Consider the following 24,924-nt stretch of genomic DNA (forward strand, 5'->3'; position numbering starts at 1 on the left):
CCTCACATTGCTGCTGTTGACTCTGAGTCCTCCTATGTCCCTCGGATAAAGATTTATGATTACTTGGGGCCCACCTGGATAATCTAGAATGGTTTCTCCATCTTAAGATCTTTCTCTTGGCCACATATGCATAGTGCCTTTGGCCTTGTAGGGTAACATTTGCAGTTAGTGGGGTGAGGAAGCTGGCACGCCGGGAAGCTGCTCTTCAGCCTCTGGTGTATTTGTTTGCCTATATTTACTTCTTATGCCACAGTTTTGTAGAAAGAATCATGTTCATGGATATGACGTGCAGAGAAGGAAAAAGCAGAAAAGGAATTCATATGGATAAGCATGAACAAGTAGTAAGAAAAGAGGGAAAGAACTATGTGTTTGGAGTAGAAGAAAACCCAATGTTTTTAACAAGTGGTCAACTGCCACTGGGGGACATAAAGAATGAAGGAGTCCCCTCTCCTCAGCAATTTGTCACATACCCCACTTCCAGATTATTTATGTACAAAGCTAGAAAATTGGGAGGATTTTCAAGTAATAAAATATATATTACAATATTATCATAATACATTACTGTGCTTTATAACTAAATGAGAACGTTCTGTAATATTCTCATAGGTTGATGTTTTCCTGGCAGTAGGGATGTGTGCAGTGAAGAAGGAGGCAAATGTAGAGTTGGGATAAAAATGGGGTGAGTACATTCCAGATGGCCACAGGTACACAAAGATTTCCTGCATAGTCTTGTCCTCCCATTAGGGTAATTCCAGACCCAGCCAGCTTCTCAGGGGCTGAGACAATCCTGAGAACGCTGCTTAACCCAGACTATTGGACATGATTCCAGTCAGGTCTTAGCAACCCAAGGAGCACCCTTTCATTTGGTAGTTCAGGTTGTGACTCAATTAGCTAATTAACCTGCCATCTACTGTTGAGTATACATTGAGTATACATTGGTACATGAAACGTAGTCCCTCCCCTGCAGAGCTAAGAGTCAAGGGCATTTCAAGACACCCTGGAGTTCCTGCTGTCTCAGAAAAAGGAGACCTAGAGGTCCACACTCACAGACTGGAGTAAATCTGGACACACAAAATGACTAAGAAATTCCAGATCTTCTCAGACTGCCTGAAGATGTTAAAAAGACCATAAAAGTCATATTGGCTGATTGCCTTTGACCATCTTTCCACAGGAGATGTTTGAAGAAAGATGAACACCATCATTCACATTGCTCTTCCTCATCACCATAAATGGATTCCAGCTGTTATGATCACTTGAAAATTCCTTTTGCACCGTCATTATTATATATAGAAACATTGTGGAACATTGGTAGCTCTTGGCATTGGTGTCCCTGGCTACATATCGTAGTGTTCACCACCAACCCAGCACTTTCGGTTCAGTTAATATTGATGGAAATCACACCCATACATTGTGCATCCCGTCGCCCTCTACTAGATTGTAAACCTCTATGGACAAAGATTTTTTTAGTTGTGATTATGTTTCAAGTTTAGAAAATGCTAGGCACATAGTAAGTACCCAAAAATATGTGGCCAATTTAAGAATGACATAAATAAAAATTGGGGCGATTCAAAAGAGAATGCTAATGTCAAAATAATCTTTATCAAAAAGAGGCTATGAAGCTTTCAGTTTCAGGAGCCTTAAGGGAATGAGGTGGGTTTTTTTTTTATTCCTTTTAATAAAAAATAATTCCCTGGGTTCCTCCTAAATTTGCACTTAAGGCACATTTTCTAAAAAGGCCAAAATCTTCCAAGCAACTATTCTTGGAAAAGATTAATAGAAGTGAGAGAGACACAATTAAAGTCTTACTCCAAGTTTGAAAATCACCTTTTAGTATTTAAAGAGGCATTAATCATGATCATTAATCAATAGAAAGGAATGTTCACAGAACACTTAGAATAAATGTTTGCAGAAGCAAAACGTCAGAGGAGAAAAGGAAGGCATACATGCCCGGGGCTGAAGACAAAATTTTCTTTTTGGTTTAGCAAATTAAAGCCACTGGAAAAGAACAATGCACTAGGGGGAAACATTACTGTACAACCTGTAAAATACTGCCAAGGTCAGCAGAACCTCAGCTCTGTGTGTGTGTATGTGTGTTTCTGTGCCTGTCACTGTTAAGAAACATTTCTTGCAAGCCTGATTTAGATATTAAGCCTCGAAGTTACTCAACACCAAAAATTAGGAAAGTACTTTTATTTCCTTTATTGCTTACTGACAAGAATGAGTTACATTTTCGGTAATTCGTCATGCCTTCTCAATTTTTTTTAAGGCTATCCTATTCTGTCAATGCTCTTTAAATTTGTTCACTGATGCCAGCTCCTCTGGTTTTCCCCTCCTTTGTGCTTCTGAGAATTATTTCCAAGCAAGTAACAATACCTCAAAGATTGCTAGAGGCATTTTTTAAAAAGCCACAAGGATAGGGCTCCTGGGTGTCTCAGTGGGTTAAAGCCTCTGCTTTCAGCTCAGGTCATGATCCCAGGGTCCTGTGATCAAGCCCCACATCGGGCTCTCTGCTCAGTGGGGAGCCTGCTTCCCCCTCTCTGCCTGCCTCTCTGCCTACTTGTGATCTCTGACAAATAAGTAAGATCTTTAAAAATATATAGAAAAAAATTTTTTTAAAAAGCCACAAGGCCTCAGTTTTTATAGGAAGTGACTTAGCTATATTGAAAGAACAGCTGAGTTTTGAAGTCCTACACGGAGTATCTTTGGACATTTCTGTGGAACTCATGTGCCAAGATTTTTCGAAGTTATTCCTTGCTTTCATCTCTCAGGTCACTGGAGCAGCTTATATTGTCTCCCTGTGTTATTCAGAGATGTTGCTACCATAAACATGGCCATTTTTTTCTTCCCTGTAATTGTTAATAGCTAGGTCCTGGGTCAGCTACACAACTGGCCTCTGTGAAGAACAGAGTGCAATCCAAGGTGTTGGTTGGGTTAGGGACGGCAGCTGGGGTGGGGATGGGTCAGGGAATCAAAGGCAGGAACACAAACCAGACCTGAGACCACATCATACTCTCACTACATAAGGAGTCCAAGGAATTTCGAATTTCCTTATTTTTTTTACAATTAAAAAAAATTTTTTTTTTTAAAAGATTTATTTATTTGACAGAGAGCGATCACAAGCAGGTGGAGAGGCAGGCAGAGAGACAGAAGCAGGTTTCCCGCTGAGCAGAGAGCCCGACTCAGGACTCGATCCCAGGACCCTGAGGTCATGACGCAAGTTGAAGGCAGCAGCCTAACCCACTGAGCCACCCAGGCACCCCACCCCTTTCCTTATTTTTTTAATCTTAGGCAGTACCCTAGCTCTTTTTGTCTATGATATCACTTATCTAATACCCCATTTTCTTATTATTTGAAATCTTCATGAAAACCTCTCATCAAGGCAGATTTTCCTATCCCCAGGAAACTTTCACTACTGGCTAGAGTAAAAAAATTTCAAAGCCAACTAGTTCAATAAAACGTGAGGCCAGATGCCCGCATCATCTCTACTAAACAAAATCGAACAGTTAAATCAGGAAGTAGATAATAACAGACGAATCACATTTAGACAAAGACATGGTTACTTTTTTATTTGAAGGAAAAAAAAATTATGTTTTAATAAATACTGCGGAAACATTGACCAAACAAACATACAAAGTGACTTCAACATTTAAAAAAATGCAATGAAAGTTCTGCTTTTAACAGTTATAACTTATTTTTCTCTTTACAATATTTAAATACAGAAAGCACTTGCCAGCTATCTTGTAACACTGCCCAAAGCATAATGCGGCATCGACCAAAGCATGTTCTGTTGGTAAAACGTCTGTACTTCGTGGGAAATGACTAGAATGGTATTTTCTTGCAGAGACAAAACAAAGTGCTTGTGAGACAAAGAACTGAGTGTTGTAATTACCTTAATCTCCTCTCCTGCCACAATTTAATGGGAGCACAGCTTCAACACTTCAAAAATGAAGCTTTATCACTGGAAAGAAAGCTCGTTTTCAACAAGCGCCAACAATAAACAGGTCAGATCTGGTTTCTTCTCTGAAAGAAGCTCTAAAAGGAACTGGTCAAAAAATATCTGTAAACTCTTTTAAATGCTGATTATTTTATCTAACAACAGCAATCAAGTATTGAACACGGGCCTTGGGTGAGTCTGGGTAAGTGATGATTAGCAATCCCTCTCTGGAAATGCCCGAGTACAGCATCGGGACTGACATCACAGACTTTTCCTCTTAAGGATTCTCTAAAGCTTAGGTAAGAGGGTCCTTCTCTTATAGCTGTTCTTTTAAAGGAAAGTGAAATAAACCAAGAGATCATTAGATGCTGTCAACTTCCGGAGCTTCATCCCAAAATTAACAGGCCTTTTGCTTTGCACTTTTGGTGACTGAATTCCAGACAGCTTTACTCACAAACTGTGCTTTCTGCTACTATTCCTTCATCAACTCTTCAGGCGAAAATAGTACCTAACATTATTTTCCCCCCTTGGATCATTTTAGGACGTCAAACCAAGACACCTCTTCTTTGACTTTGCATTTTCATCAATGATGGCAAAAGAAATCACACACCCTCTTTTCTAAACAGCGCACAAAAATATCACACTGAGCAATTTACCACTTTTTCATGACAATCACAAGGATGAACAGAACCATCAGACTGAATAAAAACGGATAACTTTTTTTCCAGTTGATCTCTTTGATCTCTGTAGTGCTGGTCTGTGTATCTTGCAAGACTCCAAAAGCCTTTCTTTGGAACCACCTTGCTCAGCTATCTTCAGGAAGGCAAGATTTCAAAAAGCCTCCCCAACTTTTCCTCTGGATATCCCATGGGTCCTGATACAATTTCCATTTTAATGATGAGCTAGGAGGAAATTAGATCACATCCTCTAGAAAACTAAACGCTAAGGTCACAGTGCCAGTTCCCCAATGAGGACGGTATATTAATATATACTTTTCTGTAAAGGAGATTAAAACATTTAAAAATCAAATCAAAGTAGAGATCCATGAATAGACTGTAACGAAGAAAAACAAAAACGCAAGCACCATTCAGAGCGTGATTCTTCTCCGGGGAGGTCCTTGTGTTCCTCCTATCTACCTCTAGCCCATGTGAATCTCTCTTTTTTGGCCTATTTTTCAAGTCACACTTTCAAACCCTTCCATGTGTTCACGTCACCACCTGTTCTACATGCCGAACCTAAGGACAGGATTCCAAAAAGATGAGCCTCTTTTCCAACACCTCCTAAGCCTCCAGAATGTGACTCTGGCTGTGCACGTCACTCGGGTGTCGCCTTTCTGTCTGCGGTTTGTGTTCTTTACACGAGGCGTCCTTGTCCTCCCTTCAAGAGAACGGGCTGGGGGTTCACATCACAGTGCAACTCTTCGCTTTGTCCTTTCGTAAGTCCGTAGCAACTGCAGAGAGTTCTGGTCTGCTGGGCATGTGTGAGATCCGCTTTGTGGCCCTCTGTGATTTATTCCGCTTCACGTTTTTATTTGTCTTGTTTACACACGCCAAGGTGGCAACGTGGAAAATGTCTCTGACGCTATTTTCTGACTGTAAAGCTGAGCACTCGATGTACGTGGCTGCTCCAATCTGTTTGGCCATATTTGCCCCCTGAAAAGCGAAAGAATGCCATCATAATCGGCAATAAGTCGCGGGGGAAAGTTACAGAGGGTCTTCCCGATACCACAAAGTAACAGTGCGGCACAAAAAATTTCTAATATGCGAACTGTCTTTCCCAAGTGTCACTGCAAAAGAAATCCTCTCCGTTTAAAAATTGTAATTATTCATACTAAATTTTAATAATAAATCATTTCATAAATATCTGCGGTCAAGACTCAGTCCCCTAAGATGTTCAATTATCATCACTCAATAGATAGTGCTTGACTTGCGAGAGGTGCGAAAGTCTGATTTCTCGAGTGTAAATGGTGCTCAAGATTCGTGAATAGGCTGTATAAAAAACAGGGGGAGGGAAGGGTATTTAGAACCCTTTTTGAATTGGACAGCCAAAAGGAGTAACCCTGTTGTGGCATCCAGAACTGTGGGAAACACAACATACAGACATTCTAAACACAGACCAGACAAGGTGTAGACAGTAATAAGCATGTGTGGACCAAAATGACTTACTGAAGGAACTAGGTTGTTATTAATGAGACACGTAAGACAAACATGACTGCAGTATTTAAAATGATGAATACGAGGGAAAATTCTAGCTGGTTAACTTTAACTCTCTTTAATTCTGGTTTTAAGTTATAGGAGAATGAACGTCTGAAAGTGATCCTCCTCCCTTCTAGACACTTGGGGGAAACATCTAGAGAAATGATTCGTCTCTAGAAGACAGTTTTATGGAAAGTTCTACCTTCACTGGCCATGTCCTCCTTAAGTATTTGATTGTACTGCTGAGTGTAAAGTAAGATTACCTCTCTCAAAGAGTATTACCAATCTGACCACATCATCTCTTAGACCTATTTAACTTTAAACCCAGTGAGAGTTGCAGAGACAGACAAAGGGCTGAATATGACCCACCATTTATATACTCAGTAATCAAGTATCATGTGATTACCCTACTCAATGACCGGGCATTTCACATTTTGAAAGATGGTCCCTAAACTTGTCTTAATTTATGCATACACATCTATCCTTATATAATCCTTATATAAAGTAAACTGCTAAAAAAATATCAAGAAGTTTTTCGAGAGGGCCAGGCATCAGTGCCATCAAAACCTCAGCCAAGCCCCTGTCTGCTCCACATCACTTTGCAGTCTTCACAATCTGAGCAATGGGCTGTCATGGGGGGCTCTGATGGTCGCTGTAAAGGCAGAGGCACCAAATCGCCAGCCCTTTTCTCCAGATGTCCCCATCCCAACATGGGGGATCTTACTCAAGAGCCTTTGTATCTTGTATCTCTGTATCTTACTCAAGAGCCTTTATTCAACCTGGAGTTGACCCCTGGCTGAACCTTTAGAAGAGCAGCTACTTTTATTTTCTTAGGAATGATACTGTGTCCCTCTTCGAAAGCCACATCTGCACCCTGACAACATACATACCTGATCATAGGACACTGGCGTCTGTCTGTGATTTGAGAGCTCTACTAAGGTACTGACATCTGTCCGAAGGTCAGATTTGCAGCCAACCAAAAGCATTTTGGTGTTGGGGCAAAACTCCTGGATTTCACCTTTCCACTATGGGGGCAGGAAGAGAGGAGAAAGATGAAAATTAACAAAGTACATCTATATATTAACAAAGGCATCTACATATTGGTCAACAATTCTTCCACTGGCAGACACTGGGAACGGGGCTCAAAAAGAACATCTGAAAGAAAGTGTCACTTCCAATGAAGAAGCAAATTCACATTTATCTTTCACATATTAAATTTCATGATTCTTTAAAAAGATTTATTTATTTTTCAGAGAGAGACAGAGTGCACAAGCAGGGGGAGTGACAGGCAGAGGGAGAAGCAGGCTTCCTGCTGAGCAGGGAGCCCGACGCAGGGCTGGGTTCCAAGAACTTGCTATCATGACCTGAGCCCAAGGCAGGTGCTTAACTGACTGAGCCACCCGGGCATCCCGAGTTTTACTACTTCCTAAAACTTTTGTCCTTATTTATTTGAGAAAGAGAGAGCATGCCCGCTGTGTGCACAAGTGGAGGGGAGGGCAGAGGGAGGAGGAGATGCAGTCTCCCCGCTGAGCAGGAAGCCCGATGTAGCGCCCCATCCCAGCACCCTGGGGTCATGACCTGAGCCAAAGGCAGATGCTTAACAAAATGAGCCACCCAGGCGCCCCAAAGTTTTACTACTTTTTAAAGTGGACCCATTAGGGAACACTTATGTACATTATCTGTTCTCTCTGTGACTCATCATCCATCCCTACTGCAAGAGACGTGCTGGGGGTAGTAGCATCATTAATTTCTTAATTATTAGGGTATCTCTGAAAGATAAAAGTGCCTTAGGAATAATTATATATTCTAACAAGCAACTAGATCCTCAGAACATTGCGAGCTGGAATTTCCCTGCATGGAAGCCTGGGAATAAGGCAGAGTCAACGCAAGCACGGGATGCATCCACAAATTCCGTCAAGAAGGACTGAACAGCCACCATGGGCTGAAATTTCTAGTGACGTATCAGAAACAGGAGACAATGTTAATAACTTCACTAGGGCGCCTGGATGGCTCAGTAGTTAAGTGTCTGCCTTTGGCTCAGGTCATCATCTCAGGGTCCTGGGATTGAGTCCCGCACTGATCGGGCTCCCTGCTTGGAGGAGAGCCTGCTTCTCCCTCTCCCACTCCCCCTGCTTGTCCTCCTCTCTCATTATCTCTGTCAAATAAATAAAATCTTCAAAAAACAACAACAACAAAAACCACACCCTCCATTCAAGAGACTAGAACACCACAGACCATGACATTTACAAAGGCCCATCTTTTGAGCTCTCAGAGAAGCATCTGCTCCTATGGTTGTTATGCCCTTAAGTTAGTTTTAAATTACATTAAGTTGTTAAATGTTTCAATTTAGTCCAACTTGGCTAGTTGTCACGTGACCTAACCAGAATTATTAGAACCTCCAGAAATGCCTAACAAGGAATTCCAATTGTCCTCTTTTAAGAGCGAACAGCTTTTTGTGGTTTCATTTCCTCAAGCTTGAGATGACCATCAGGACGGGAGTCAGGGGTTCAGAGTGTTCCCAGGAGAGCTCTGGCTCCTGGAGAAGGGGGACTGGAGGGTGGATATCAGGACCCAGGCTGGCTCTCCCAGACCACACATATAAATACGCATCATGGGTTTTACTAGGTACTGTGGTCATTAAAAAGATTAAGACATTGTTGTGGAATTCACAGAAGAGCAAGGGTGACAATGCCATGAATGTAGTAATACTAGAACAGAAGGACATCCTACGGGACTTTTTAAAAAAAAGACCACTAGAGGGGCGCCTGCCTGGCTCAGTGCGTTAAAGTCTCTGCCTTCGGCTCAGGTCGTGATCTCAGGGTTATGGGATCGAGCCCCGCATCCGGCTCTCTCCTCAGCAGGTAGCCTGCTTCCCCCCTCTCTCTGCCTGCCTCTCTGCCTACTTGTGATCTCTCTCTGTCAAATAAATAAATAAAATCTTAAAAAAAAATAAAAAATAAAAAAAGACCACTAGAGGGGACATCTCCAGGTCCAGACGTGTACTTAGGGCAGACTAAAGGAAGTAATTCACTTTCCACGAGAGCCTAATTGATCCATCAACTACCTCCTCCCTTCCTTTCCTCTGGAGTTATTTAGAAGCATCTACCATTTGCTAGATGGCAACAAGCAGATGAACTGGAAAAATAAATAAATAAATAAAAAGATCTATCCTGCTTTATGTCACTCGAAACTCTCTGATATTCAAGGACTTAAAGAGCCAATTAATCAAGACAAACCACAGCACGGGTTATCATGAGCCTTAAACTTCACACAAATGTAAAACATATTCATTAATATCTCTAAGGCCAGAGTCACTATTCATTAGGTCTCAGAATACGAAGGCAAAATAAAACAAGAGCAAGGCTTTTCATCATAAATTATGCATAACTTGATACTACATCAAGTGAACACCCCAGTAAATAAGCAATCTCTTTCATCTACAGACAAGCCGTAGACACATCGTTACGCTGCTCCTCGGCTGTGTAATGCCTCTGGCCTCCCTCTGCATGTCTAGCAACTGTTCACAAGCCTTGAAGACAGGAAAGGTGTATTCCTGCCCGAATCTGACAAACATTAGCATTATTTGCGTTAGAAAACACATTACTGAAAACTGAACAGAGTTAAAAAGAGCCTTTGATCTTTCAAGAAATTCATCCTTCCCGAAGCTAACTGTGTTTGTCATGTTTGGTAAACAGCCATGAGGAACGACTGCATCACCGTCCAAATCCTAATTTCCTAATGACACCTGAGACAAGCAAGTCTAACAGGGAAATGTAAAGTAACAAAAACACGTAAGATAATGAAAACACTACCTGGCTCTCAACCACATTCTCTGCCTAAGACTCAACGCAAGGGGCGGGGGGGGGGGGCGTGGGCCGGGGGGGCGGGTAAGGGTCGGTGTGTTACAGAAGGGTCTGGTTCTGAAACTTCCAGCTGGAGAGCTCTCAGGCCAGGACTGAGAAAACAGCTAATGGTTAATCCACGGTGATGCACGGACACACGCATGCCTTCTGGGACTAGCAGGAGATTCAGTCCTAGGCTGGTGGAGGCCCAGAAACACTCCTCCTCCCTCCGGGTCTCCCCAGGATCTGTAGGAGAGATCTGTGACCCAGCCTGCAACATGCCCCCTTCCTCCTGCTTCCAGCCTGAGCTTGCTCAGGGCCCTTTTCCACCTACTAAACCTCACGAACCCTCAGAAACCGGCTATGTTCTCTTCACGTGTTTACAACCCCTGTTTTTATTACTCTATGATTGCTCTCTGATCACAATTCACTTTGTCTAATGTCTGTAAACACACCTCCCCTCCCCCGTATGACAGTTCTATTTCTAATAAATAACATCATTATCGAAGCACAGCTTCTTTATTGAAAGGGCAGTTATTGCATTCATTTCACTAAGCTGAGGTCAATGTAACTAAGGCGCAAACTATAGGGGAAAGGAAGGATGGAAAAAGACGACACGTGCTTGAGAGTAATCAAGTATCATTATTTTTAGCTGCACCTTTCTGCCCAAAGAATAAACACAGAGGCTCTTTATAGGGTATCTTGTTTCTTAAAATGAAACAAACTCTTACGCAGGTTCATCATCAAAACCTGTGACATGCAGGGGCACCTGGGTGGCTCAGTGGGTTAAGCCTCTGCCCTCGGCTCAGGTCATGATCCCAGGGTCCTGGGATCGAGCCCCCCATCGGGCTCTCTGCTCGGCGGGGAGCCTGCTTCCTCCTCCCTCTCTGCTGCCTCTCTGCCTACTTGTGATCGCTGTCTGTCAAATAAATAAATAAAATATTAAAAAAAAAAAAAACTTGTGGCAAGTATCTGTGGAAACACCAGTATGGTATGGGTTTTTTTTTTCCAATCTTCTAATTACGAAATATGTTGCCACAGTATTAAGCAGAGTGTTGGACCCCCCCAGCCAACCTCCCGTGTCTGTTTTACACATGGGCCAGACTGAACTGGGCCCTCGTCCCCAGCACTTGCCTTTTTTAGGACGCTGTCCAGAGTCTCTGGCCTACTGATGTCAAAGCAAATGAGCACAGCGTCTGAATCCGGGTAAGAGAGGGGCCGGACGTTGTCATAGTAAGGAGAACCTGAGAAGGAACAGAGATACACACATTTTCAGATCAAAATTCCATGTATCCCTCATACATGAACGCCACCCTTCTGAGCTAGATCCCTTGACTGTCACATAGCCCCATTCCCACCTCTTCTCATCTTAGAAAAGAAGGCAAACCAGCGAAAGCCCAGGGGTAATATATTCCACTTCTACCAGAAGACAATGAAGCCTCATGGGTATCTGGCTCAAATTCAAGGGGAGCAGCCAGGACCTTAGGTTGCAATCTGCACAGTCCCCCATCTCTAACGGCACATGGGTGATGTGCAGGGCGGAAGCATCAGTAGTCAGGGGACCTGGGGCACAAATCTATCTCCGCCCCTGAAGGGGGGGGGGGCAAGGGAGATTCAGGGTTCTTGTGTCTCTTGATTCTCTATTCTAAAATGAAGATGACAACAGTATCGACCCAGGATTAAAGGAACGCGGGCAGGGACTGGCACTTAGTGGGGGATGGGTAAGCATCAACCATGGTATGGTTATGGTTGTGTTGTTGATATTACAAGCTGAGTGGTAGTAAGCGCCACAAATGGCGCTACTTCTTGGGAAGGGGACCAGAACTCAGGATCTCTCTGACAACAGGATGGCGCTGAGTGGGGGAGGGAAGAAAGGGCCAGCTCTGCAAGGAGAAGTGCAGCAAACACAAAGCCACCCTATCGCAAAATTATAAGTTTAGAGAAGCCACTGATCTGTGAGCTTGCTCACTTAAACTTACCCCCAAACCCTATATGGGCTCTCTTCCTGTTACAACCAAAGAATGTAACAAATGTCATATTGGATGATGTCCCTTTTTCACACAGTTCCATTTCGGAGAGGGAAGGATCTCAGCCCACGCTAAATCCAGGGTACCCGAAAGGTTCAAGTTACCACCCAATTAATACAACCCCAGAACCATCTCCTCATTTAGAAAAATCTCTTCTATTCCTTTAAGAATCCCAAAGAATGGGCCATTACATGAAGTCAATTATTATAAAATGGTGGGACTACAAAATTAAACACAAGTTGCTGATGTTACTTGTTCTTGAAGGAAGTCATCAACCATATTCTGTATACTGAATGTGTGTTCTGACATTTCACAAGCCATCATGTGAAGATTGTTTCACATGCATACACATTTGAGTCCAGAAGAGAGAAAGAAAATCTAAGCTACTGAAGTTGTTTTGAAACCCAATTTCATTTTGACAACACCTTCCATTTCCAGCAGAAAAACATGCCATGTTGTCGTCTGAGAAATCAAACCTCCACAGTCAAAGTCAGGAGAAGAGCGACTGAAGAGGCTTTTAAAACAATCCTTTACAATTCTATCAAATCAACATTTTTCAGGAGGCTGCTCTGGAGATCTCCAAGTTATCAGAATCAAGGTGCACTGTCCCTCTCCACACTCTATCTTGGGTCCCTAGCTCACTACCTGACCCCATGGGCACTGTGGCCTTTTCACTGGCTGCTTTTCAGGAAGGTCATGACAACCACAAGCCGGCTGTGTCTACAAGGAAGACGTGAATGTTCTAGGAACCAGGAAGAAATCTAAGCCAGAATTTTTCACAAGCTACAGTAGCTCCCTACACACATCTGGAATCAGGGCTCTGGTGTAACAGAGACTGACAACTGAAGGACATTTTCCAAAAGCTTAAAGGGTTTAGAGTTTAAAAAAAAAAAAGAAAAAGAAAATCAAGTCATTTTAAATATTAAGACATGCATACTGGAAAGAAGCTGTCTCTGACAAGTTGTGACTGCCTTTTCAGCCACTTGAAGAATTCTGAGGTCAAGAGAGTAATTCACAAACAGCTCACTAATTTAAACATTTTTGATAGGTCTCAGAAATGAGGTGGCTTATCACTGTTTCCGAGTATTATGGTTATTTCTGTATTTGTTCTGTGAAGTTCCATTACAGCCTCTCTGGCTTCTCGGTCCGAAGTCCAACTTTGAAACAGTTTCTTCCCTAAACATTCAGAAAGTCTCTTGCCAAACACAAGAGTCAGAAGATTCCACATGGCAGAGTGGAAATCCAAAATACTAGAAACGTACGCAGGGACTTCCTCTTCTTTTCCAAGTTGGCAAGATGGAACAGGACCCCAAATCCATAAAGTACAGCTCTTCAACAATACCAGTGGTCAGGAGGCCAACAAGGCCTCGGAGATCTTTCTTAGGTAATCACTCACATTACAAAATGCAACTAACCCATGGCGGCTACTTTCCAGCCTGAATCAGACCTCAACAAGGCAGCTCCAGGTGCTTTCCGGACAGGAAGACGTAGAGGACTGGGTAAGAGTACTCCCCCTGATCTTGGATCAAAGAGTACTCTACCTACCAATGGAGACCATCTTTGCCCAATACAAAATTAGGAGAGACATCTGGGGAATTACCAAGGTGCTAAAATAGGATAATTAACACTGGGACTACTGTAAAATCTAGAGGAATTGTTTCAGCACTCGGGGCTGCAGAGAATAACCCTCTCTCCCTTTTGTGAACCGGGCTTCCCTCCCCCACCCAGCATATGGCCACAAAGAGGATCCAGCTTTGTCTTCAGGCCTCAGACAAGCCTGGAGACCCCTGCTTACTACTATCAAGCGAGCTGGCCTCTGGCTTAGTAGGTATACCCATATATCTGTAGAATGCAGACACTGGCCTGACTTGAAAACGAAAACAGAGTTTGCAACTGAAACCAAATTCCTATGGAGGTCTGTTTCTACTTTTATTTTTATTGGGCTTAGTATTCTGAATGAAAATATATTTGTATGTGAAGGTTCCTGAGAAGGAAACTACCTTGCTTGGTGAGGTACAGAGGTATAATTTTTAGGAGCTTTAACAAGATCTAATTAGGAATGACACTTTGATCCGATCTTATTACTTTTGCTAATGAACGGCAAAACTTTCAGATCAACAAGTGTCCAAGGGTGGTAATAAAAGTAGTCCCCACCTTTATTAGTTATAAGCGTAATTTGTCTAACCACTAACTATAAGAATAATTTGTCATTAAAAATAAAAAGGCCATTTGTTAATTTTATTTTTTGATAGGCTTCAGGTGAAAACTTCTCGGATCAAAAAATCTGTCTCTACTGTTTTGCAGTAAAGAAAAAAAGAAAAGACAATATAGAATTATAGAGAACTCTTCTACCAGGAAAAACTCGTAAGAATTCATCAACTAAGCAGGGCCTTCAGTTTAAAAAAAAAAAGGAAAAAACTCCTGTGTCATTTGACAGTGTCCACTCTGTTTACACTCTGAATTCTTCCTTATTCTTCCCGTAAAGCCCGTGCTACTGCACAAAGAAGTAAGAAAGCAAAGCTGGAGAGGGCGGGGTGTAAGCATTGGCATGCGTGGTGTAACTCACCAGCCAAGGGAAAAAGAGGAGGAATTCCAGGAATGCCCCTGGGAAGTGGCAAGCAATGTGGGAAGGAAAAGTGACACGAAAAGGAGGAGCCGAAAGCAAGCCGAGGACAAGGACTGTGTCTGCCTCGAACTCCTACATCCCTCCAGAAAAGTCTTAAAACATCCCATGAAGCCAAAGAGCAAAAAACACTTAACTTCCATAGATTCAGGAGATGCACATAAAAAGCTTCCAGGAAACACGCAGGACTGAACCCAACACAAGGAAGGGCGCCCCACGTTCTGTAAGTAAGGAAGTACCGAACTGGAAAGGGCAGTACCCTAGGGCCAGTACTCTACTGCCCAGGAATGTGCTAAGGCCTAGTTCAGTTAGTCCAGGTACCGAGCTTTGCTTGTCAAGTACAACTCTCCCTCAGCGCGTGCACCAGGCTCCACGCCTACAGAATTCCCAGATGCTGCATTTCTGCCCCACTCCATGGAACTCTAAGCACACAGTGCTATTCCAAAGTCCTTCCTAATTCACCTCTCAGACCACCAAAGGGAAAACGCCAGAAAACTCTGTACTGTCAAGACACAACTACAGCACATATGCAAAGTGTGTCCATCCCCCGCCCCATACAGTCAGAGAGCTTTGCTCTGGGTAGACCAGAATCAGGGTGCACTGGGGGCTCTCAGAGTTCCTCAGGCTTAGCCAACATCAGCAAAGTTCTAAAACACTTTTGAAACTTCAGGTCTAATTATCTTTGTCTTCAAGATCATTAATTCCGGGTGACAGCAGTGTTTCCAGCCCAAGAATAGTCACAAAGTGCCTCACCCAGAAACTAATTCTGAGACGCATAGCTGCTTGCTTCAGTCATCCTCACACAAAGATAGAACATGCCATATATGTCCATAATTAAATGTATATGTAAGAAGATTCATGCCCAAAAGGGAGGCTTTATGGAACCTTTTGCAAAACCAGTTCAAACACTGAGGCTTTACAGGAGTTTCAGAGCTGCAAACCCTCCTCGTTGAGTTATTTCATAAACGCCACTCCCTTTCCTTGAACCTGAAATTGAAAAACTTCCCCATCTCCTCTAAGAAATGCCTACCAAGAACAATGTAACTGGGAATACCGCATGATTTTGGCCGAGAAAATATATTAACCTTTGGTATTTTTAGTGGTCAGCAAAAGAACATCTGTACCAAACAGCAGCTAACATATGAGCCTACAGGAGCTGCCCAATTATTACCAGATTCCATTTCCTCATGCCATCTCTACTGAGAGTGAAAGCTTCCAACCAGCAATCATCTAACGAATGTGAATCAAGGGGCACCTGGACGGCTCAGTCGGTTAAGCATCTGCTTTCAGCTCAGATCATGATCCCAGGGTCCTGGGATGGAGCCCCACATCAGGCTCCCTGCTCAGTGAGGAGCCTGCTTCTCCCTCTCCCACTTCCCCTGTTTGTGTTCCTTCTCTCTATCTGTCAAATAAATAAATAAAATCTAAAAAAAAAAAAAAATGTGAATCAAGCCTGGGCAGAACTTTTTTTGTCTGACTTAGCAGAAGATTCTGCAGAATGATTTCCTCAAGTAGCCTGCACTTTAAGCACCACGCTCATAAATATGCAAACCGACATTCCCAGGGAGGCTGTTTCCTTTGTTTCTTTAGAAGTTCAGATTAGTAAGAATTATGAACAGATTTTTATGAACATTTGAGGGTACTTCTGTGTACCCTGTATTTTATGGTAATAAAAATACAATCAATATTTTCAATTTCTGGGGGCAATGCAGGTCCACAGTTGGAAAGTCAAAGAGGCAGAAATGATTGCTGGTTTTGAGCGCTGAATAAAGCTTTAGCTTTAAATTCCTAATCTTATTGAGATACCTGAAAAAATAGAAGACTCCAAATACTTTACTTCAAGTAGAAGAACCATGGTAGGTCACAGAACTTCAGAGTCTAAGTGTAGACAGGTATTTTCAAACTTACATTATCATTTCGTAATAGAGGGAAGATTCTCTGATATAATTACTGAAGCACCCAACTCCTTGAAGCAGAGTCCCATGCATGAATTCGCCTTGCCACATGCTGTGTTTTCAAAACCAACGTGCACAACACCTGATGAAACTTGAGGCAGCTTATATTCCATGCCGATGAAATTTGTTTGTCAAGGGGGTCTCTGAGTGAAGTTGCTAATATGTCGTAACTAAGATGTTTCAAGGGTCTCAGAGAATGGCTAAGGCACAACTAATTCATTTGGCACAGCCCACCAGGCAAGGTGAGCTAATCGGAGAAAACTACTGGTCTTTAGTGTCATATCTCCATGCAAGAATTGGATTAATGAAGAAACATCTGGTTATTTCAAGCTGGACACCTCATGGAAATGTACAATTTAGCAAGAAACCAGATTGGGAGGGGAGAAAACATGACTAAAGGAGATTTTTTAAAAGGTCTAGAAACGGATGAAGAATTAGAAAGGGAATTTATACTTTTTTTTTTTTAAATACATGGTGGACAAATCTCCAAGTATAGTTTTATATATTGCTTACTGAAAATCACCACACAAATTCAGAGCTGTTTTTGCTTTAATCTGCATCTCCTACAGAGCTTCAGGGTGAACACTGAATTGAGCCTGGTTCTGAAACTCAAAGCTGCTAGGGATCATTATCACCTTAAAATCCAACTGGTTTCCCACAATGTGCCCTTGCCCTTGAGAGTCACAGTCTTCCTGCATCTCCGGCTCCTTTGGAAATTCTTGCCCTCTTCCTTTCTCTAATGAGATTAAGCGAGAATTCTTCAACTTTCAGAATCTAGTTTTCACTGATAGCCATTAACTGTAGGCATGTTTTCAAGTGGGAGAGATGTTAAAGACTTCTTAAGAACTGAGTCAACTTCTAGAGATAAGGAAGGAATTGTGGTGGGTTTCAAGGAGAATGAGTCACCAGTCAGGGGCCTGGGCGGACCCAGTGGCCTTCAACGATTCTTCGGATCTTCTTTCTGTGCGATCAATCTGGCTTTAGAATCTCTGGACTCACCCTCCTATAAAAACAAGGACTAAGGTTCCAAGGACGGGGTGGGGGGGATGCAGTAAGTACCTTGAGGGCAGGAACTGCTTTGCCCCATCCCCACCCCTGCTCCCACAGCATCTAGCAGAATTCCTGCACAAAGAGTACCTTAAAAGCACTGGTTTTGTAATCATTTCTATAGGTCTTGCCTCAACAGGTCAATTCACATATTAAATTAAAAAAAAAAAGGGGGGGGACCAGTGAACTCTTTTGAAGCTGCTTTTCTGGATTAACTATATATTAATCCTCAACACTGCTGAAATACTTCTATCCCTGTTAAGAAATCTTTCAATTCAGTGCTTGTCACGAAGACCATTCTTCCAATGTGGTGGGTAAGGTACAAATGTAATAGGCACTGACTCGTTTCTATGGGAGTGTGTCCTCAAAGTCAGGCCAAGGATAATTGAGATTTTTCTTTTTCCCTTTTCCTTCAAGTGTAAGATTTAAAGAATACTACATTCTCTGTTAATTATGCTAAAAACTGACACAGGAAGTGCTAACTTTAGCACCCATGGACTAAAAGGCAGCTTGTATCATGACAAGATGCAAAAGAGTGTTCACGAGGCAAGAGCATAGTTATTGTGGGGGGATTTTAGCAGCTGAATTGAGTATTTGATAACTAATAATATACCTTAAATAAATGTGCATTAACTTGCACAGGTTAAAAGCTGGCATGAATGATTATTACTCCTTAAATCACGTTTGCTGAAATTACACTGCAATCAAATCACTTAGGAAAAGATATGGTCATCCTTAAGTGACTAAGTTCCTATTATTAGTAGGCATTTGGCTTCATGCTACAAATTGCTTGTGCCTGGCAAATGTGGCACATTCTGAAACACAAGATATTAGAACTACTTTGGTCTCACTTATCACTTCAAAATGTTGAAACCATTACCCATTGTTCTGCAGGAACTCACTGAATGTATCTGAAAGTCAATACCAGCATTTCTACAACCAGTAATAGAAATGGTCACCTCGTCGATTGAAACAGTAGTCTATTTCTCATTAAAGCCCAGACTATGACAAATCTGTATCCAAAGACTACCTTTAAGTATCCCCATTTTAGAGGACTTATGGTGACATTATATAAAAGGTTTTGTTTACTTTGGGGGACAGCTGGACTAACTTCAAGAAACTATAAGAAATCAAGTGGCAAACTGCCATTTGTGGTTGCTTTAATTGGTGGGAAGGAGGACCTGCTTCCTACCTGAGCAGGATCTAAAGGAGGCATCAGCACTAAGGACTACCCACTAGGGAAAATACAATGCAACCAAATGGGACAGAGCCCTTGGGTACAAGAACCAGACAAAATGAGCTCAACGTAAGTTGATTATCAGCTACACTAGGCAGGAAGAGCTCTTTCTCCCCACTCTCTGCCCCACCAGGGCTGTATGACTCTTAGGGGCCAGACTATAAATTAACACTGCTCTCTAAGGCCTAGCAGAGGGCCTGTTCCTAGTAGGTGTGGAAAGATGGGAGGGGCGTGTAAAGTGTTAAGATCTGTGCCTCAAAAAGTGGGGAGTGAATTCTCTTCTCTTGGTGCAAAGAGGCCCCACATGTCCTAATCCCACTTGATGTTCTTTCCTAAACCCAAAGTAGCAATTCTGCCTATGCATAATTGCATGACTGCTGGGAGAAAAAGGAGACCCCTGATGAGAAGCTGTCCAAGTACAGAAGCCACAAAAAGACAACTACTTGCATCTCTTAAATGTCTGCCCCTCTGCTAGGAGGCTAGACAGGATGTGAATACCATGTAAAGGACAAGATTTATGCTCTCTCTCTTCCTACCTAAGAGAAGTGAGGCATACCTCATTTTTCTAATTAATCGTTAACTTTCACGGAGTTCTAGAAGGGAAGGAAAATCTGACATTTAGGACTTTAAAGAAGAAATTTGGGTGGAATGTTCTCTCTAGAGTGAGACTGATAGCACCTGGAAAAAATAAATATATCAAGAGGCCATCAGGCATATGCAATTATTTTCACAACCTGAACTAAACAAGTGTCTTAGTGGGCAAAGAAAATGTCAAATATTTGTCAAAATATAATGCTGTTCAGAAATTTGTTATGAAAACCTTAAGAAGTAGAAAAATGTTCGGTAATTAATATGATTATCATATCTGCATCATAGCTGATACAATGGTTCTTGCTAGACGTTTTTCACTCATGGACGATAAACCATTTTTGGTGGAAACAATCTATTCTCAGAATTTAACAAGTGCTTGGTGACAGTGCGTGACTAACATTTCACCTCACAAACAGCGTAATAGGATTCTAAATAATTCCCTTATGCCTTTTTTCCACCCATTTGTATAGATCTAAATTCCGACTAAGATTTCATTACTGGATAATTCTGCAGTGTGATGTTTTCTTAATCATGGTTTTTTGAAACCTTTATATCTTAGTTAAACATGCACAGGTTTTGTTTCATTAAATAAAAATACCAGTGATTATTTCAACTACAGACTTCATTTCAGGTGATTATCCTTAATCTGATGAAAGGCAGTGTTTATAAAGTTGCCATTCTTTGTGCACAGGTAATTCAGTGGTAATAAATGTCAGAGAATCTTATCTCCTTGGAAACTATGCATATGATTATTCATTTTTTCATTTAACAGATTTTACCCCATGACTACTGTGTGAAAAGCATGATGTTAGGTGTGCAGGGACTACACACTCTCAGGCATGGATTAAATATTTGAGAATATCTAAGTGCTTTTACTTGCACACATGTAGCATAGCCTGCAACTGTAAACTGACCACATTCTGTTTGTTTTCTAGCCTTTGAAAAAACAATGTGCCTTTTCTCTTCTAAAAATGTCAATTTAGCCCTTTGGTTGCCTGATCTAAATTCTCCACTGGTGGTCCTGTGATTCATGAAGCAGGACACAGGGAAGGCAAGACCAACATTCCTATAAAGCCAGGTATGCCCCCTCCCTACCCAAGTGAGTTTCCTTCCTAAATCCACCAGGAAGGGGTGGCCCGCTTCAGAACCTGGCTTGCTGTGTAGGTGGTGAAAAACCCCAGGATGGATGCCAGATGCACTGGGACTCAGAGCTGAAGCCCATGGAGGTCCCGGTCAACAAAAGAACTTGCCTGTCTGGTATACTAAGGCCAAGAAGCATAGAGCTAAGAGAGATCCTGCACACTGTCTAGCTCTGTATCTTTTTCTCAAGATGAGGAAATGAGACTCAGGGAGGTAGGGATTTGCACAGAGAAATTCCTGGTTACCAGTAGCTAAGATCTAAACACGGGTTTTTATCAACACTGCATCAGAATTACAGACCCCATGCCTAAGTAACTCTTATTATACATTAGGTCCAAACAGGCTGGGGGAGGGTTAAGTACTGACGCTAATTATTAGTACTGTATCAGCTGTCCTGCACGCCAGGCATAACAAATATCACGGTATGTCTGGGAATCAGAGCGCATTAAGTACTAGGCTACAATTCTGGTAACAGGAACTACTGAAAATAAAAATAAATAAATAAATGAATTAATTAATACACTTCCATTCTGTCTATCCACACGGTGCCTGTAGTCGCGAGACGGTGCGTGCACAGCCCAGTACAAAACACTGTGAGGTTCTGGTTCTGTTACCCTTGGCCAAGCTTGAGGAAGAGCCTGACTCAGGTGGAAACAAATTCAGCGCCTCCCACCGCCAACACTACGCGCATCTGGCACCGGCCATGGAGAGGCGCTCGTGCGAGACTTCTTTGCCTTTGTGCAGGGACTGCCTCTGGCGACCCTGTCAGTCTGGTGCCTTCCTTTTGCTCTCTAATCCCGTTGTGTCCCCTCCCCGCCCCGGGGGCTCCAGAAGTTAAAACCCAGGGCTGTGGGAAGCTCGCAGAGTCCAGAAGCACTTCCACGAGGCCACTCCCAGCTGGGCGCAGGTCCACCTCCGGGGCCTCCCTGCTTGACAGCAACGGCTGCATGTTGGCACTTGCGCTCTCCTCCTCGCTAGTTTCACCCGGGATTTGGCTCGGTCCACCTGCAGCAGCCCGACTCCCTGCTAAGCTCCCAGACCCAAGCGCTGGGGCCTTCCCCCGGCCTTCCCCGGTGGTCCCTCCTCCAGAGGCGACACCCTTGTGTGAAACGGGATTCCTCCTCTCCCCCTCCGATCCTCCGAGCACTGCGGTGTGGGGGGCGGGTACCAGCCCGAGATTCCAGGTGGCGCCTCCCGCCCCCACCAAGCCAGGCCCAGGCCAGATCCCTAATAGCCGCGTGCTGAGGACCTCCCCAGGGGTACCCGTCCTTCCTACCACCGCCCACTACGTAGGTGGGTGGGCGCACAGAAAGCGATAACCCGGCCTTGAACCCCGGACCCTTGAAAATAATTCACCACGATGCCAGTAATTCAACTGGACAGAAAGGTCAAAGGCGAAGAGCACTGCCCGCGGCCTTGCGGGCGGGTAGAGGGTGATGAAATAGTCAGGAAAGAACTGCGAGGGCCGGGGTGGGGGTGCGGGGTGCGGCGTGATCACTGGGGCTGGCGAGGGGTGTAGGATCTGGGGATCCGCACCGAGACTGCGCGGGCGGCGGGAGACGAGGGCCGGCGACCGCTCCGCCGGGTGCTGCCCGCGCCACCAGCGCATTCCTGGCTGTAGGCGTCAGGAGCGCCGCGGCTGCCTGCGCTCACGTTGCTCCCCCCGCCCCAAAGCTGAATACACACGTAACTGCGTCGCTTCGGGGATTCTCCCCCACCTCCCACCATTCCCGCCGCGCTCCCCGCGCCTCCGACAGTCGTCAGGTTAGCTCCTGCAGGGGCGCCTGCCGCGAGCCCGGTAGTCCTGAGGCCCGCACGCATTCTCCCCCCACCCCCATCGGGCCACCTTGGCCGCCCATAGGCGACTGGGGAACGACCTCCCCTCCCCCCCGAGCCAGCCGCTCCCCGGCCACCTGGCTACCAGCGCTTCCACAGCGGGGTCACCCGGCGGGCACACAGCGCCCTTCTCTCCCCACTCCCATTCCCCCCTAGCCTTCGTCGTCCCCCACCCCGCCCAGAAGGGACCGCGGGAATCCCTCGGAAGAGGCAGAGTTAACCCAGGGGCGCAGAGTGCGCGGCTGGCGCGCGGTCGGGCGCTTGGGAGCGTGCCGCGCGGGGTCCCGAGACCCGCCACGCACCCGGTGCCGCTGGAAACCCGCCCCAAGCGCCACGCGGTCCGAGGACTGTCTTACCCGAAGTGTCCCACAGGCTCAACTCTATTCTTTGTGTGTCGATTTCAAAACTGGCCGTGTAATTCTCAAACACTGTAGGGACATAATTCTGGACAAACAAAATGGGCAGAGACAGGAAAGAGGGCAAAGAGGTTATCTACAGAGCACGACACCGGCACAACACCCTCTGAAAATCGCTTCCTCACTCCCCGATTAAAAAAAAAAAAAAAAAACCCACCCGCCAGACACGCGGCCCGTTTCTGAAACCCCAGCCTCATCACCCGCACCGCCCTGCTCCCCAAGACGTGAGGATCCAAACCTCCCCGCCCGGGTTCCGCACCCAGGACCGAACAAGTTTCAGAGGCTAACAGCGGAATGTGCAGACGCGTCCCCGAAACGTTCCAGCTCACTTTCCCTTTCCCGGCAGTCTCACCAGGGGGAAAGTAGTAAGAAAGACTGCTTAGGAAAAGAAAATGGGGTGAAGGGGGGGCAATGCGAGGAGAAGCCCAACCCCAGACGGGGGGGATCCCCACCGGCGGACCCCTCCCGCGTCCGAGCCCCGGCCGGCCGGCCGCACTCACCTCGGGGAAGCAGTCCTTGGCGAAGACGTGCAGCAGCGCGGTTTTCCCACACTGACTGTCTCCCACTACTACTATCTTGCATTTCACGTTCTGATTAGGATCCATGATAGATTTACTAGATAATTTCTGGCTGGCTCTTCTCTCCTTCATTGATCTTGCCTTATTTTCTCTTGGAACAGGAATTTTCTCTTAAGAGGAAAAATAGATACTTCTCTGTCTATAAAAAGCAGATATAAAAAAATACAACCCGAAGCTGGGGGGAACTCTGGAAGCGCCGCGCAGACGGGGGGCTGGAGGAGCAGGCTCGTTACTCCCCTCCAACAAGTTTTACGCCTGACTCCACACCGCGCTTCCCAAGTCCAATTCCGATCCGACTGCTTTGTTTCACGCTCTCCGCAAGGCTTTATACGCCCGGCCTTCCAATCCTCTTTCTCAATGAGAGAAGGAAACCGATCCGCCTCCTCCCCTTTTATGGAGCCTGGGAGCAAGCGCCCTCTCCTTACTCCCTGAAAATGTAAACAGTGCGCCCTCTAGGGGGACCGTGCGGGATCTATTTCCACACTAAGCCTCTGGGACAACTTGAAGACCCCAACCATGCTTTTGCGGATGGATGGGACTGTGCGAGTCCAGCAGGAGGTGGGGAAACGGAATGTCTGTGCATGGGGATTTTTATTAGGATTCCTTTAAAAACGTTTCAATAGGGGCTGATGTACATAAGCCTCATGAACATTTGTAAAAGCAAAAGCATTTCTCATCCAAGTTAAAACCATCATTAAAATAACAGCAAGCTCTCTTGGGTTAGGAAGGGTTAAGTGGTTGTATTTTTTTTTTTTTTTTAAGAAAGAAATGGTTTGTATCACGTATATAGGGCATGGAACAATAGCTAAGCTAGGCTATTTCAGATGCGGGAACTGGCTTGTCTAGGTCACAGCAACACACTGGCTTCTGAAACCTGTCAGTTTCAGTCACTCAGGAGGAGGCAGAAAGGTTTTGAAGAGTGGGTAGAAGAGGTGGGAACAGAGAAAAAAGAGAAGCAGGAGATGCTTTTAACTCAGTGCAAAAGCCATTGTAAACTCAGCTCTATTGCAGTAGGAGCCCAAACAGGCAAGGCAGCCATTGCCCCGGTTGCAATGAGGAGACCGGGTAGAGGGTATCTGATTCTGCCCTGGTTTCCTCTATCTGTAGCCTCCCCTTCCCTAGAATCAAAGATGTATCCAGAAAACACAAATGTACTTAGTTGGAAAGTGCGGGTACAACTCTGCTCCCTCCACCCCTCATTTTTCACACCCATCCCCCTACCCACCCACCCCCAAAATCTGAAAGAGGAGCAAGAATGGCTATGCACGTGTTCTCTTTTCTCTATCAGAAGTCCTTCTTTTCTCATCTTTGTCTCCTGTGCTTCAAATGGAAAGGTTTCAGCTATTAAACTGTAGTAAGGACATTGGTCAAAAATATTATAGGTACCTCTGTGGAGACTTCTAGGCTCATAAATGAGAAGGTGAGGTAAAAACTCAGAATGTGCAGGGCACCTGAGTGACTCAGTCAATTAAGCATCTGTCTATGGCTCAGGTCATGATCCCA

The 24,924-nt window shown here is 44.3% G+C and overlaps 1 protein-coding gene across 1 annotated transcript; it reads right to left on the reverse strand.

Moving 5' to 3' along the window:
• Positions 1-3,551: 3,551 nt before the first annotated feature.
• Positions 3,552-23,772, reverse strand: RND3 (Rho family GTPase 3). The gene is made up of 5 exons (XM_032355514.1): positions 23,344-23,772; positions 22,784-22,871; positions 11,106-11,215; positions 7,020-7,154; positions 3,552-5,586 (listed from the first exon to the last, which is right to left on the reverse strand). The coding sequence occupies exons 1-5, from the start codon at positions 23,491-23,493 to the stop codon at positions 5,335-5,337; spliced, it is 735 nt and encodes a 244-aa protein (XP_032211405.1). The 5' UTR covers positions 23,494-23,772; the 3' UTR covers positions 3,552-5,334.
• Positions 23,773-24,924: the final 1,152 nt, after the last annotated feature.

This window comes from Mustela erminea, chromosome 8, assembly GCF_009829155.1.
Source record: "Mustela erminea isolate mMusErm1 chromosome 8, mMusErm1.Pri, whole genome shotgun sequence".
Lineage (NCBI taxonomy): Eukaryota > Metazoa > Chordata > Mammalia > Carnivora > Mustelidae > Mustela > Mustela erminea.